This window comes from Myxocyprinus asiaticus, chromosome 12, assembly GCF_019703515.2.
Source record: "Myxocyprinus asiaticus isolate MX2 ecotype Aquarium Trade chromosome 12, UBuf_Myxa_2, whole genome shotgun sequence".
Lineage (NCBI taxonomy): Eukaryota > Metazoa > Chordata > Actinopteri > Cypriniformes > Catostomidae > Myxocyprinus > Myxocyprinus asiaticus.
The window spans coordinates 631,892-647,373 of NC_059355.1; the positions used below are offsets into that span (position 1 = coordinate 631,892).

General features: G+C 38.8%; 1 protein-coding gene across 3 annotated transcripts in view; it reads left to right on the forward strand.

The window, feature by feature from the left end:
- plxnb1b (plexin b1b) overlaps positions 1-15,482 on the forward strand; it is a 108,228-nt gene that overhangs the window by 83,584 nt on the left and 9,162 nt on the right. For all 3 annotated transcript variants that reach the window (XM_051712564.1, XM_051712566.1, XM_051712565.1), the window contains exons 25-33: positions 1,235-1,452; positions 5,099-5,277; positions 5,379-5,445; positions 5,989-6,135; positions 8,196-8,361; positions 8,545-8,648; positions 8,762-8,846; positions 14,222-14,388; positions 14,514-14,674. In XM_051712564.1, the coding sequence (XP_051568524.1) occupies positions 1,235-1,452; positions 5,099-5,277; positions 5,379-5,445; positions 5,989-6,135; positions 8,196-8,361; positions 8,545-8,648; positions 8,762-8,846; positions 14,222-14,388; positions 14,514-14,674 (1,294 nt within the window). The remainder of the gene's footprint in view (positions 1-1,234; positions 1,453-5,098; positions 5,278-5,378; positions 5,446-5,988; positions 6,136-8,195; positions 8,362-8,544; positions 8,649-8,761; positions 8,847-14,221; positions 14,389-14,513; positions 14,675-15,482) is intronic.

Here is a 15,482-nt window from a genome sequence, read left to right on the forward strand (position 1 = left end):
AACATTTATGGAGCATTTTAACTTTTTTTCAGAATAAAATCTTAACTAAAAAATAATAATAATAATTAATCGCTGATGTGAATATAAATGTTGTCAACTTTAAGAGACGGATAGACGAGCTCCGATGTGAAATCACTTCAAGTCAGGAATTAAACATCACGCTCAGGTTTAGGCTTTAAATACATGGGAATTACGTGTGAATCGTGTGATACATTAACAAAGACATTTCAAGGGGGCCTGGGTATCTCAGTGAGTATTGACGCTGACTATCACACCTGGAGTCACGAGTTTGAATCCAGGGTGTGCTGAATGACTCCAGTCAGGTCTCCTAAGCAACCAAATAGGCCCGGTTGCTAGGGTGGGTAGAGTCACTTTGGGTTAACCTCCTCGTGGTCAATATAATGTGGTTCTCGCTCTCGGTGGGGTGCGTGGTGAGTTGTGCGTGGATGCCGCGGAGAATAGCATGAAGCCTCCACACGCGCTATGTTTCCGCGGTAACGCGCTCAACAAGCCACGTGATAAGATGCGCGGATTGACGGTCTCAGACGCGGAGGCAACTGAGATTCGTCCTCCGCCACCCGGATTGAGGCGAGTCACTACGCCACCACGAGGACTTAGAGCGCATTGGAGATTGGGCATTCCAAATTGGGAAGAAAAGTGCAGAAAAAATAAAATAATAATTTCAAGCTCAGAATTATTGTAATTATGAGTTTCCTTCTTATAAATATTGTTCACGTCACTCAACACAAGTTTAGAACTCAGAGTTATATCAGATCTCAGATTCTCTCACTTTTATGAAGTCCTTGAAAATAAAATAAAAATTGTAGAAGAAAGTCCTTGTTTTTTTATTCAATTATGCCTGAATGAATCCTGTGTTAAGTCACACTTGTGCTGTTGTTTATGCATTTACACATTTGTAAATTTTCCTGTTCATGCCACGTGGTTAAGAATTATGTGGGGTTTCTAGGTATATGCAGTGTATTGTAATCTTAATTCATTTCAGTGTATGATTTTAAGTGTTTTAACTTTCATTTACTTTTGAGTGATAGTTCTGGTGCTGTGTTGGATTGCCACTTGATGTCCAATGTAGAATCTGGCTTCTGGACCAAAATCATTGGAGAACTACTCATTAAGACAAAGTTATCCAGTGCAGTGTTTTGCATAATTAATTTTCCAGGTCTCTCACTAATCTCAAGGTGACCTTTGATATCTGACATTTGACTCTTCTCCTCAGACCTGATGACTGAAATGATGGATATGACGAGTGATCTGGTGGGATCAGGGATTCCGTTCTTGGAGTACCGTATGTATGCTGAACGCATCTTTTTCCCGGGACATCGTGAGTCCCCGCTTCGCAGAGACCTGGATGTGCAGGAGTGTCGACGGCCCACAGTCGAGCAGGGACTCATCCAGTTATCAAATCTCCTCAACAGCAAACTCTTCCTCACAAAGGTGGCTGAAATGATAAGTTTTCCTCCCTGTTGTCATTGACCTCTTTGACTCTTCTCTCCCAAATGACATACAGTATAACATTGTTCTCCATGGATATGGTCATATTCTGATTATGATAACATTATGTAAACCCATTAACCTGATTGTCATGAAATCGGAATAAGACAGCTTGCATATGCTTGTAAATGTAACCGGTCCTGCTCGACCCACTCCGAGCGGGATTCGAACCGGCGTCTCCGGCATGGGAAGCGGGTGCGCTAACGAGGAGGCTAAAGGCTACAGTCCCTAGCGTCAGTCGCTAGTACGCCTCTTGAGGCCAGGGGAGTGAGGTTTTACACATGCCGCACAGCTATCACGTACCAGCTGGCTCCCGTTACATAAACTCCTTGGGCCCTGTTTTAAGAGTGCTAGCGATATGATATGCGATAATTCAAACACGCAAAATCAGTGGGCATGGCCATGAAGTTTTGGAATTTTCATGCAAGCACGCACTAAGTCTAGGCGCAAGTGGGTTTGGTGAAATTGCAGTGCAGTTAAATTCTGAGGTTCTTCTCTGGTTATTGCACCATCTGCGTATTGTTATATAGTCCATTCCCTGTCAAGCACCAGCAATAAACAAAGACAGCACATTCATAAGAAGTTGGTAGTGTAAATAGACTGTATGCAATGAATTAGAAGAATGAGTTACATTCTTTTGTGCATTAACAGTGTCCTTGTTGAATGTCAGGCATATATCTGTGACAGAGACACGCTCCTTTTATATGCATGAAAAATGTGGTTCTCATCAGGATTTGAAGGCTCTGTTAAATTAAAGAGAATGCAAGGATTATTAATCATATTGATCAAGTGACACACAAATCATGACTAGTATTAACAGGTACCGTATCGGCCTTTCAGGTTAGGCTGAGGATTTTTGCACCCACTTCTACCAGTAGATTTTGTGGTAAAATAATTTATTTAAACACACACCAAAAATATATATATATATATTTCTAAATTCAAATTACATTTCAAACAAAACTAAAATATAATCAAAATAATATAATAATAGTGGTCAAAAATCCTATATAACCACCTCCCATAAAATTCAAACTTTTTACCCTCTGCAACTTCTTCCATCGGCCTCTTTGACAAAAATAAACCATGACCTCTTGGATTTACACTAATCTCAAAGTTTTGTTTATTTTCAGAGTTTGGACCAAACTGCAAATGTAGGAACTGAATTTAAACTTGGCTGTAAAAACAGACAATGTTCTGAAACATCTTATAACCTGTTTCTCAGGAAATCAGCAAATTGCATTTTGTGCCACTTCAGTAACACAATACACCCACAGTTTGTGTGCTTACACCCACAGATAGCGTAAACTCTCCCAGCCATGCCCACTTGCACTTCACGCTGGACTAAAATTGCGCTTAGAATTAGCACTCTAAATAAGATAATAAGTTGTGCATGGTCGTTGCACATTGCGCTGCATCTAGCATGGTCACGAAAGTAGAGCCCCTTATTCAGAATATACAGTGCATTCAGAAAGTATTCAGAACCCTTCATTTTTTTAACATTTTGTTATGTTGCAGCCTTATGCTAAAATGCTTTAAACTATTTATTTTTTTTTTTTCACATCAATCTACACTCCATACCCCATAAGCAAAAAACAGATTTTTGATAACTTTGCAAATTTATTAAAAAGAAAAAACTGAAATATCACATTGACATAAGTAATGATCATGTAATGATTGGCTTTCAGCGGAGAGATAAATCCCGCTGATGGAGTGTTTGCACTATCTGTGGGTGAATTGCATGTTAATGAAGTGGAGCGAAGCACAAAATAAATTAAACATAACACATATCAGAGAGGCATATAACAAATAGTATACATAACAAAACTATAATCAATGGGAGAGCAGAGAGCATAAAGCATCCCAAAACACTGTCAAGACTGCAGGTGAGAAAGGCAGATACAGAAGACATATACCGCGGTCCGGTATTATCCTCTATAGTATTTCACCGGTATATATATTTTTGGCCGAAATTAAGACTTCGGGACAGTGCACCTGTTGTCATTGCACCGTTTCTTTCAGTTTTTTAGTATCTCACATAGGAGAGAAAAGTTTTTGTAGACACTGTCAAGTTAAAAAAACTCTTCAAGTGTTAAAAACCTGTCTTGCACATACGTATGTTCTGCTCTATTTGTGGGGCTGTGTCAAGCTCTTTTAGTGCAAGGATGCTTTCTTCAGTCCATCTTCTTAAAGGGATGACAAAGCTGGGCACATGAAGCATTTTTGTATTTTCAGTTAACTCTAGAATTGTACAATAATAAATGTTATATTTTAAATGTTATATATATTAGCAAACTACAGTTTTGGCAAGTCGTTTAGGACATCTACTTTGTGCATGACAGGAGTAATTTATCCAACAATTGATTACAGACCGATTGTTTCACTTTTAATTGACTATATCACAATTCCACAGAAGTTTACATACACTAAGTCAACTGTGCCTTTAAGCAGCTTGGAAAATTCCAGAAAATGATGTCAAGCCTTTAGAAAATTTGCCAATTAGCTTCTGATAGGAGGTGTACTGAATTGGAGGTGTACCTGTGGATGTATTTTAAGGCCTACCTTCAAACTCAGTGCCTCTTTGCTTGACATCATGGGAAAATGAAAAGAAATCAGCCAAGACCTCAGAAAAAAAAAACTGTGGACCTCCACAAGTCTGGTTCATCCTTTGGAGCAATTTCCAAACACCTGAAGGTACCACGTTCATCTGTACAAACAATAGTACGCAAGTATAAACACCATGGGACCACACAGCCATCATACCGCTCAGGAGACGCATTCTGTCTCCTAGAGATGAACGTAGTTTGGTGTGAAAAGTGCAAATCAATCCTAGAACAACAGCAAAGGACCTTGTGAAGATGCTGGAGGAAACAGGTAGGCAAGTATCTATATCCACAGTAAAACGAGTCCTATATTGATATAACCTGAAAGGCTGCTCAGCAAGGAAGAAGCCACTGCTCCAAAACCGCCATAAAAAAGCCAGACTACAGTTTGCAAGTGCACATGGGGACAAAGATCTTACTTTTTGGAGAAATGTCCTCTGGTCTGATGAAACAAAAATTGAACTGTTTGGCCATAATGACCATCGTTATGTATGGAGGAAAAAGGGTGAGGCTTGCAAGCCGAAGAACACCATCCCAACCGTGAAGCATGGGGGTGGCAGCATCATGTTGTGGGGGTGCTTTGCTGCAGGAGGGACTGGTGCACTTCACAAAATAGATGACATCATGAGGAAGGAAAATAATGTGGATATATTGAAGCAACATCTCAAGAATAAAGTAGTGATCCTAACTGACCTAAGACAGGGAATGTTTTCTACGATTAAATGTCAGGAATTGTGAAAAACTGAGTTTAAATATATTTGGCTAAAATGTATGTAAACTTCTGACTTCAACTGTACATAATGTGCATCGACCTGCTAGTGGCCAATTGGCACACCAGGAAAATTAACTTATATGTTCACTTAAGTAAAAAATGTTTTGCTAATAATTAGTTTTAATATATGCATACATTAACATAATCACTTTTTTTTTTACTTTTTATATTAATTCTGTACCATTCATCTTTTCATATTTCTCTTTTTATACAGTTCATCCACACTCTTGAGAGCCAGAGGACATTTTCACCCAGAGACAGAGGATATGTTGCATCTCTGCTCACTGTAGCTCTTCACAGCAAACTAGAGTACTTCACCGACATTCTCAAAACCCTGTTAAATGACCTGGTGGCACAGTATGTTGCCAAGAACCCCAAGCTCATGCTCCGTAGGTAAGACTGATGGAAGAATTGAAGTTTGAGGGACTACTTTGACTATTGACTGATCTATAAAAACCTGACTGTACAGTTGAAGCTTTAATTTCTCTTCTCAGAACCGAGACAGTAGTTGAAAAGCTCCTGACCAACTGGATGTCTATCTGTCTCTATGCTTTTTTAAGGGTGTGTATGGAAATGTATTTTTGTTGGAATGTGCAGTTTTAAATCCTTGGAAATATGCTTGAAATATAATCAGCTTTCATTGTACAAACTTCTTAGAAAGTTTGATTTACTTTTAATAGCATGAGATTGTTTTTTTGTTTTTTATTTCCCATTTTCTCAAGATAAATTGATTGACTGACTGATTATTTGTCATGAGGGAAAATGTAGTACAGAACAGTAGCGATCAATAATATGCAGTGCAAAAAACAGATATACTGTACATGTTTTTTGTTTTTTTAATCTGCATAAATATTACAAGAGTGCGACGGTTTATTCAGATATGTATAAGCTGTACTGAAATGTTGTTAGACAGTTCACAGTGTAAAAATAAAATGCATTACTCCAGTATAGCTGGAACGCAGTGACAGCAGCTACTGCAAGATAGTGTAACTAACATAGTGAATCTGATGGCAGTAGGCAGAAAGTTTCCCAGTATGATTTCTTAGAACTCTCCGTAGATTATCCATATTGCATTATGATTTTATTTGTGTTCCTTCTGTTCAGGAATCAGCTGGTGAGTCTCTGTACATGCTCTTCAGAGCAATTAAACACCAGGTGGATAAGGGGCCAGTGGATGCAATGACTGGCAAAGCCAAATACACCTTAAATGATAACCGTTTACTGAGAGAGGACCTGGAATACCACACTCTGGTTAGAATTGAGCATATTTTATTGACAATATTTATTGAGTTTAATTGCATTACTTTAATCTGCAAAGCAGTGTTTAATGCAATAAAACTTTGTTGGAATGCGACTGAACATTTTCTCCATATTGGCTCTAAAGAGTGCATCCAAGATTTAGAAACATGGCCAAGGCTTGCTGTAAAGTTGTACGTGCCCATAGTTGTACGCTTTCAATGGGGGACAAGGGTCATCATGGGCAATCTGACCGGTCTGCAGCTACGCAGCCCTTTACGCAGCAGGGCGTGATGCACTGTGTGTTGTGGCATATTCCTCCTGTAACCATCATTACAATTTTCTGTGACTTGTGCCACAGTAGACCTTGTGTCAGTTCGGACCTTACGGGATAGCCTTCGATGCCCTCGTGCATCAGTGAGCCTTGGGCGCCCAACTCCCTGTTGACGGTTTGTGGTTTGTCCCTCCTCGGACCACTGTTGGTAGATACTCACCACTGCTGACCGAGAGCACCCCACAAGCCTTGCTCTGAACCAGTCATCTGGCCATAACAATTTGGCTTTTGACAAAGTCACTCAGGTCTTTACTGCTGCCCATTTCTCCTGCATTCAACACGTTGACTACGAGATCTGATTGTTCACTTGTCATCTACTGTAATCTACACTGACCTTGACATGTGCCCTTATTCACTTCACCTGTGAGTGGTCATAATGTTTTGGCTCATCAGTGTATGCTACATTTGACAGTAGCGGGGGAAAGATCATGGAACATCAACGACAGCCTGTGCACGTCTTCTGTCATGTTTTTTATCAGTCGACAAATTTGTTCATCCGCTCGGATGAAGAGAAGCGCTTTAAAACTGGATTACACTACGCAACTTATAAAATCTGAACAGAATCTAAAAATACTCTGTATCAAATGGCATAGACAAAAACTGGGCAACACAAAACAGCTGAGGATCACTCCGTCTGTCAGGTAGATCTGATCATATCCTCATGTGGGAAACACATGCAGCCGCATGACAAACATGGATATATCGGAGTGCTGCTGTTGTTGTTGCTGCTACTCTGTTTCGCGTCACAAAAGAAATGAGCCAAACTCATTTTGGTGCAGTCCTGGGATGGAAAGATGCAAGAATGTGACACAAGTTGGCAATGCATTAAAAGTTAAGCTTCACTTTGAGCGCTTCTTTGCCATCTCTATTTCTTCGTGGTCCAGTTTCATGGCCTTGCACGATCGATTTCCGTTGGCTGCTCATCGTATGACTTTAGATTTGAGTCGCAGAGCACTATTCCTCTATAGTTGGCTTTAAAATATCAAACATGTTTGATATCCTCCGACTAGATGGAATCCTTTCACTATCTGTCCAATTTGATTATATTTTTTGACTACCGAGAAATTGAATCATCTCTGTTGTAACGTTGTGATTGTCCCAGTCTTCTGACATCACGCGTCCTGACCTTGTACATGTTTAAACCATTAATCATATGGGCTTGTTCACACACAGAATCAAAACTTTTCAGGTAATGTTACAAGTTCTTAATTAGGGAAATTCCCAGAGCTGATTTACAGGTCTTTTCAAAACAGGGGGTGTTCACACTTGATCTCTAAACAGAAAATATGTTAATTTTCTGGAAGAGGCTGTATTTGTGAAAGCGACTAATGATTATATTGCATTGCTATGTCTGTGCTTATGGACGAGAGACAGATGTAGCCAAATGACAGTGAGAAAAACTGTCCCATTTTCAGTTCAAATGTACAGTACAGGTTCAGTTAAAATGCTTACTGTAAAAAATGCTTAACGTGTCAATGTACTACAACAAAAATCAGGGATTAAAATTTTTGCACCCCTGATCCTGTTTTTGGCTGGTAGAATGTTGGCAACCTTAGGTGAGGGAATGGTATATTTTTTATTTTTGTAATTTTGTTTTTGATGAGAATATGGGGAAAGGAGAAAATCAATTCTGACATTTAAGATAGAGTTGTTAGAATATTAAATAGATTTTTGTTTAAGGTGGAAACTTTAAATAATGACAATGTGAAACGAATGCTTGATTCTCTCTCTCTCTCTCTAGACACTGAATGTCTTGATGCAGGAAATTGGTATGAATGAGGCTCAGCCAGTTCCTGCTAAAGTTTTGGATTGTGACACTATAACCCAGGTGAAGGAGAAGATACTAGACCAGGTGTTCAAGGGCACATCATACTCACATAGACCACACACCGACTCAGTGGACCTGGGTGAGAACAGTCATGCATGGCAGCCCTATTTCCCACATAGAAACTTTGTCCTCTCTGTATTTTGTCTTTTTGAACTCTTTATGTCTTTAGAATTTACTCTATTAATTAATTATTATTATTATTATTTTGTATTATTATTATTTTTTGTATTATATGTATTCTCTGTTTTTTGGCCATTTCCAGAATGGCGCTCTGGTGTAGCAGGTCATTTAATTCTCTCAGATGAAGATCTTACATCTGTCTGTCAGGACAACTGGAAACGTCTTAACACACTGCAGCATTATAAGGTATTACATACATACACTTGCATTTACAAACATAATCAGTAATAAAACACGCTGTACTGTACACTGTTAAACTAAGCTTGAAGTTTTCATATTTGTTCTTCATTGGCTTTTAGGTTCCAGATGGAGCCATGGTTGCTTTGGTGCCATGCCATAGTAAACATATTCACCATGACACCCATGATTACGTTGCAGGGGAGCGTGAGTATATTGTGCATGTTACTATGTACAGTGTTCATGCGCACACACACACACACTCACACAACAGTGCCTTTTATGATGGTTTCCATTCAAACACTGACAACACGTATGAATAACACTACCCTCTGTGAAGACAGTAGTATCCAACATAAAATCAAAAACCATGGCGCTCATGTTAACGAATGAGTGTATTTGCATCGGAAGAAGAATCGGCGAAAAGCAGAAGTGTCGCATGAGCAGCAGTGCAACCCGAGTTTCTGCGCAGAGTCTAATTTTACTGCATTGCTCACGCTGAATTAAAGTGACGGTGCACTGTTAAAGGACATCATGAAGATGAGTTGACATGAAAAAGTAGATATTACACAGAATAGCATATATTTGTAGTCTAATGTTTTATTATTATTATTATTATTATTTTTAATTAATTAATTACAGCTTGTAGGAAAACCAATAAAATAAATTGAAATTTTTTTGATCATCTAAAACTATAGTATACAACAGATTATAGGCAATATAAAATTGCTTATTATAATATGTACTATTATGTAAAGAGCAAGTCTAAAGGGTTAACGGCAGTAGTGGAAAGAGTATTTATTTTTTTTACTTAAAAGAAGAAATAATTCACTTGAGTACAAGTAGAAGTACTAAGAAATAAGTAGTTTGCCGAAAAACTACTCAAGTAATTACGTTACAGTTACTTTATGAAAATGATATATAGTATTTACGCTTCCATTTTTAGAACACAAAGACATTTTTGTTCTTGAAAGAAATTGATGCCTCCTTTCACCAAGGATGCATTCAATTGATCAAAAATACTGTCAAAATCATTCATTGCAAATTATTATTGCAGTTTTAATGTATGTGTAATTAGTCCACTATCATCTCCACTGTTTTGAGCTTGTTCAGCTCAAGGTTGTTGTGACCGCACCAGACAGCCAGCTGATCATCCTCACGTCTGTATGCAGACTTGTCACCATAGCGGATGAGGCCGATGACCGTGGTGTTGCCTGCAAACTTCAGGAGCTTGACAGTCGGGTCTTTTGCAGTGCATTCATTCGTGTACAGGAAGAAGAGCAGTGGAAAGAGAACGCATCCCTGAGGAGCACCGGTGCTAATAGTGATGGTCTCACTAGCTGCTGCCTATCTGTCAGAAATCTGGTGATCCATCGACAGATTGGGGTGGGCACAGAGAGCTGGGTCAGTTTGTTTGAGAGAGGATCAGGCATGATGGTATTGAAGGCTGAACAGAAGTCCACAAATAGGATCCTTGTATAAGTTCCAGGTTTGTTGAGGTGCTGCAGGATATAATGCAGTCCCATACTGACAGCATCATCCACAGACCTGTTTGCTCTGTAAGCAAACTGAAGGGGGTCCAGCAGGGGTCCAATGATGTCCTTCAGGCAGGCCAAAACCAGTCTCTCAAATGACTTCATGACCACAGACGAGAGAGCAACAGATCTGTAGTCATTAACTCTTGTGAGTGAAACACATTCAGTTCATCAGCCATTAGCTGACTCTCTACAGAGCGAGGGGCGAGTTGTCTTGTACTTGGTGATGCTTTTCAGGCCTTTCCACACAGATGCATGATCGTTGGCTGAAAACAGGTTTTTCAGCTTTTCAGAGTAGCTTCTTTTAGCCACTCTGATTTCCTTAGTCAGTGTGTTCCTGGCCTGGTTGTACAATGTTTTATCCCCACTTTAAGCATCCTCTTTGGCATGACGAAGCTGTCTGAGTTTTCCTGTAAACCATGGTTTATCGTTATTGAATGATAAAAATGTCCTAGTAGGAATGCACATATCCTCACAGAAACTGATATATGATGTCACAGTATCTGTGAGCTCGTCCAGGTCTATGGCTACAGCCTCAGAAACACTCCAATCAGTGCAGTCAAAACAGGCTTGTAGTTCAAGCTCTGCTTCAATAATCCATCTCTTTATAGTCTTTACTACAGGCTTAGCTGATTTTAGTTTCTGTTTGTAAGGTTGGGAGAAGATGAACCAGAACCATTGATCAGAGAGTCCTAAAGCTGCTCTAGGGACAGAGCATAGGCATCCTTTACAGTGGTGTTGCAGTGATCCAATATATTTCTGTCTCTGGTGGGGCATGTGATGTGTTGTTTGTATTTTGGCAGTTCACAGGTTAGGTTAGCTTTATTAAAATCTCCCAGAATAGTAATAAGTGAGTCGGGTGTTTTTGCTCTGTGATGTGATCAGCCAGCTGCTGCAACGCTGCGTTTGCACATGCTTGTGGCGGTATGTAAACACTCACCAGAATAAACGAGGTAAATTCCTGCGACAAGTAGAAAGGATTACAGTTGATGAAGAGCGCCTCTAAATTAGGACAGCACATCTTCAATGCTGTTACATCTGTACACCAACTTTCGTTGATGTAAAAGCATGTTCCACTGCCTTTCATTTTCCCTGATAACTCCATTTCCATGCATTCCTGTTTTGAAAAAAGAATCTCTAACCAGGATAGAGAGGGAAGTGGACGGCCAGATGCACAACAAAAAGACAAAATCACAGTCTCTAGTTTGAGAAACAGACTCCTTACAGGTCCTAAACTAGCAGCTTCTAAATACCAAAGACCTGCATTGCTGCAAGAGGATTCTTGGACAAACAGAACATTTTAAGAATACATTTATTTCAATAGAAATAGCCATTTGTAACATTGTAAATGTCTCTAAATCATCTCTAAACTACATAATGTGCATTGTGACTGAAACATATTCCTATTTCAGGTTTATTCTCATTCACGTATGTCCAAGTATTTTGGCTATTAAGTGAACATACTGTACAAAACTAATATAATGCAATATCACTGAGGTGGAAATGTATCCTCTGTGATATTGCAGCAATTATCCAGATGTTGAATTAGATTATCAAGCAAACTGTTATCAACTCCTACATGCCAACTGAATAGAATAAGACAAAAATAAACATTTCGCACAGTGTTTAGTGAGAGATATGATTGATTCAAACACTGAAAGTGGCTGTTCTGTATATGTATTATTGTATTACAGTTGTAATAATAAAGTCTTAATTAACATTATGGTTATTTAACATATTGAGATATTATTATTCAGTAAATTGCAGTATTTGGTTACATTATGTTTTGTGATTTCTCATACCTTCTTTATATAACATTCATCACTTGTGCACTTTTGACCTCTAGCGGGTGAGGCTTTTTAGACAGATAAACAGCAGCACAGGACAGGGAAGTACAGTACAGTACCATGAGCGAGAGTGTTACCCGCTAGAACAGTTTATTTTGAACAAGAGGGGCAAACAGTTACTGAATTTAACACGGGAGTATAATACCGAACTGATGCGTATTGATAGAAGCGGAGAGCCCATCTGTGCGCACAATGGTGCGAGGAACCGGACGGTGGGAATAAAAATAATGTTCAGTGAAAAGTCAAAAGTAGATTGTAATGTATATAATTGTAACTTTATCAGATAATATTAATAAAACACGGGATCTCGTTGCGTGGGCATTTTTTGCCCCTTTATTTTGAATTTCAGGGATATTTTTGTTAATTTCGGCCCCATTAATTTCTAACACTTTTGGCATTGTATCTTTCTAAGCTATATAAACAGTTTGTTTTAGACGTATAGTAGCAAGTAAACAGGATATCCCCCACAGATATGTCAAACTACATTGTGTTAATGTTTGACAGTTAAAACATTGCCTACCTTAAAAACAAGTGAAGTTGAATTTTGCTCACCCAGGTTGCAGCTTTTCTGTCAGTGGAGCTCTAGGTTGATTTGGATACTAAACTTCAAAGTCTTTCTGGTATACTGGATGGCAGACTGAACGTTTAGGATGTGCAACTTGGGACTGGTATTCAGCCATTCGTGTCCAGTGTAAAAACTCTGATTGGTTGTAACTTCCCAACACCAGCTTTTTGTCTATACAATCTGTTTTTGTTTTTTTCAGGTTCTCTTGTACTTTGCATTTACATTTATTCATTTGGCAGACGCTTTTATCCAAAGCGACTTACAGAAGAGGAAAACATAAGTGAATCATCTTAAAGAGACAGTGGTATGAAAAAGTGCTGTATTACAAAGTTTCACTAGCATCAGAATAGTATTCAAAACAGATTAAAGTGCAACAGGAATGTTTTTTTTTTTTTTAATGACTGGTTAAGTGCTCATGGAAAAGATGTGTTTTTAGTCGTTTTTTGAAGACAGAGAGTGAGTCAGCTTCACGGATGGAGTTGGGAAGGTTGTTCCACCAACGTGGTTTGATGAAGCTGAAAGTTCGGGAAAGTGTTTTGGTGCCTCTTTGTGTTGGTACAACAAGGCGACGTTCCTTAACCGACCGCAGGCTTCTAGTGGGCGCGTAGCTCTGCAGAAATGATTTTAGGTATGCTGGAGCAGACCCAGTGACTGTTCTGTATGCAGCATCAGAGCCTTGAACTTGATACGTGCATCAACCGGCAGCCAGCGGAGAGAGACGAGGAGTGGTGTAACGTGTGCTCTCTTTGGTTCATTAAAGACCAGACGTGCTGCTGCATTCTGGATCATTTGGAGGGGTCTAATCGCACATGCAGGGAGTTCTGCAATGAGAGCGTTACAGTAGTCCAGTCTAGTTATTACAAGTGACTGAACAAGCAGTTGTGTGGCATGTTCAGAGAGGAAGGGTCTTATCTTCCTGATATTGTAGAGTGTAAATCTACATGATCTTGCGGTCTTTGAGATGTGGTCTGTGAAAGTTAGTGGTCGATGGTTACCCCTAGATTTCTGACCGATTTGGAAGGCGTTACTGTAGTTGCACACAGCTGCATGATGATGTTGTGTTCAACAGCAGGATTGGCTGGAAAGACGAGGAGTTCAGTCTTGGCTGGGTTGAGTTGCAGGTGGTGCTCCTTCATCCACTTTGTCTCCTATTACCACCACTATTTACTGTCACTACTGGCCTTTCAGCAAAATCCAGATGTGCTTTCAAATGTTTTTTGTTTTTTGTAATGATTTATTTTGCCCCATCCTTCCTTATAGACCAGTGTTTGAAAGTGTTTGATTTTGTTGGCAATAACGTCACTGATCAAGGACAGTGTAATATAGACCATTTTCAATCAGGTTTGCAATTCCCTATCCATTTTCCATTCAGTAATAGAATAAAATGCATTTATTATGAAATATTTTGGATATGCTTTAGTTACTTTCTGTAAAAATGTGAAAGAATCGATCCTGACAACATGATCTGGCTTGGATCATGTTTGTAAGCTATAGCTCATTTCCATCTTTATAAAGCAGCTGTTTACATGCAGATCTGAACCTTCTAAAAATTGATCTTTATACTGTGCTCTCTATTTAACATTGGCATAAAAAAAATAATTGCATTGTTTTACATCTCACATTGTCAATTTGCAGAGACACCCATGCTAGAGGATGTGGATGAGGGAGGGGTGAGGCTGTGGCATCTGGTGAAGGCCAGTGAGGAGCCAGATTTAACCAAACACAGACGAGGCAGTTTAAGAGAGCGAGAAAGAGCCAAGGCCATACCAGAGATCTACCTCACAAGACTACTGTCAATGAAGGTATCCAAACATGCAGGAGAAGCCAAACTCATACCAATAGTGTATGTTTCTGTAGGTATGGCTGAATTAAAAATTCATGTACAGTACGCACACTGTTAAATATCTTTCTCTTTGTCTTCCTGTAGGGTACATTACAGAAGTTTGTGGATGATCTATTCACAGTTATTCTGAGCACCAGTCGACCGGTTCCACTGGCAATCAAATACTTCTTTGACTTGCTGGATGACCAGGCAGTGCACCATGGTATTTCAGACTTGGAAACTATTCACATCTGGAAAACTAATAGGTACTGATCTACACAGTAAACACTCATGAAATGCTAAAAAAATTTATGTTAGATTTGTTTTGATTAAGAATAGAAACAGATTTTAGAAATGTTTTTCAATCAGTGAAATATTAGAATGTTAGGGATTTAAGTCATACGTCAGTACTTTAATGTGACGGGTGAAACGGGATTTTCAAAGAGAGAAAGAAAAAACAACAACTGAAGGGCATATTTTGATTTTATCAATTAGAAATTGATTGGATCATGAAGAGTGGTCATTGTTTGGAGGGGCTTTGGCATTGGGCAAAAAGAAAGATGTTTCAGAGGCAGAGCAACTTAGGACCAGGGGTCTCTATAAAAACGTCGTGTAGATTTCATCCTAAAAGTATACGTATGCACAACAGTTTACAAATTTATAAAACTGTACTTACCCCAGAACCTGCACAAAGCACACTTTATAAAACCCAGTTAACAAAATATTGTGCATACATGCACAAGTTTTATTTTAGTGCACAATATCCTTTTTACTATGCAAAACCTTATCTGCATATAATTTCCATATGCATGTTTTCATTCAGTGGCAAAAGAAATGAGAAAAGTATGAGAATTCAAACGAATGCCTGTGCCTATAAAATAAATGTGACATGCTATAAACGCATTTCATAATCTTTATCTTTTTTAGTAAGTAAATGTATCTAAACATAACTTAAAAACAATACATTTACCAGAGAAAAATGATATATATTAAGTCATATGTATTGAATATACTATAGATTGAATTTAAGTGTATTATTCTCACCCCATTATCAAATTACTTCTGATTGGTGTA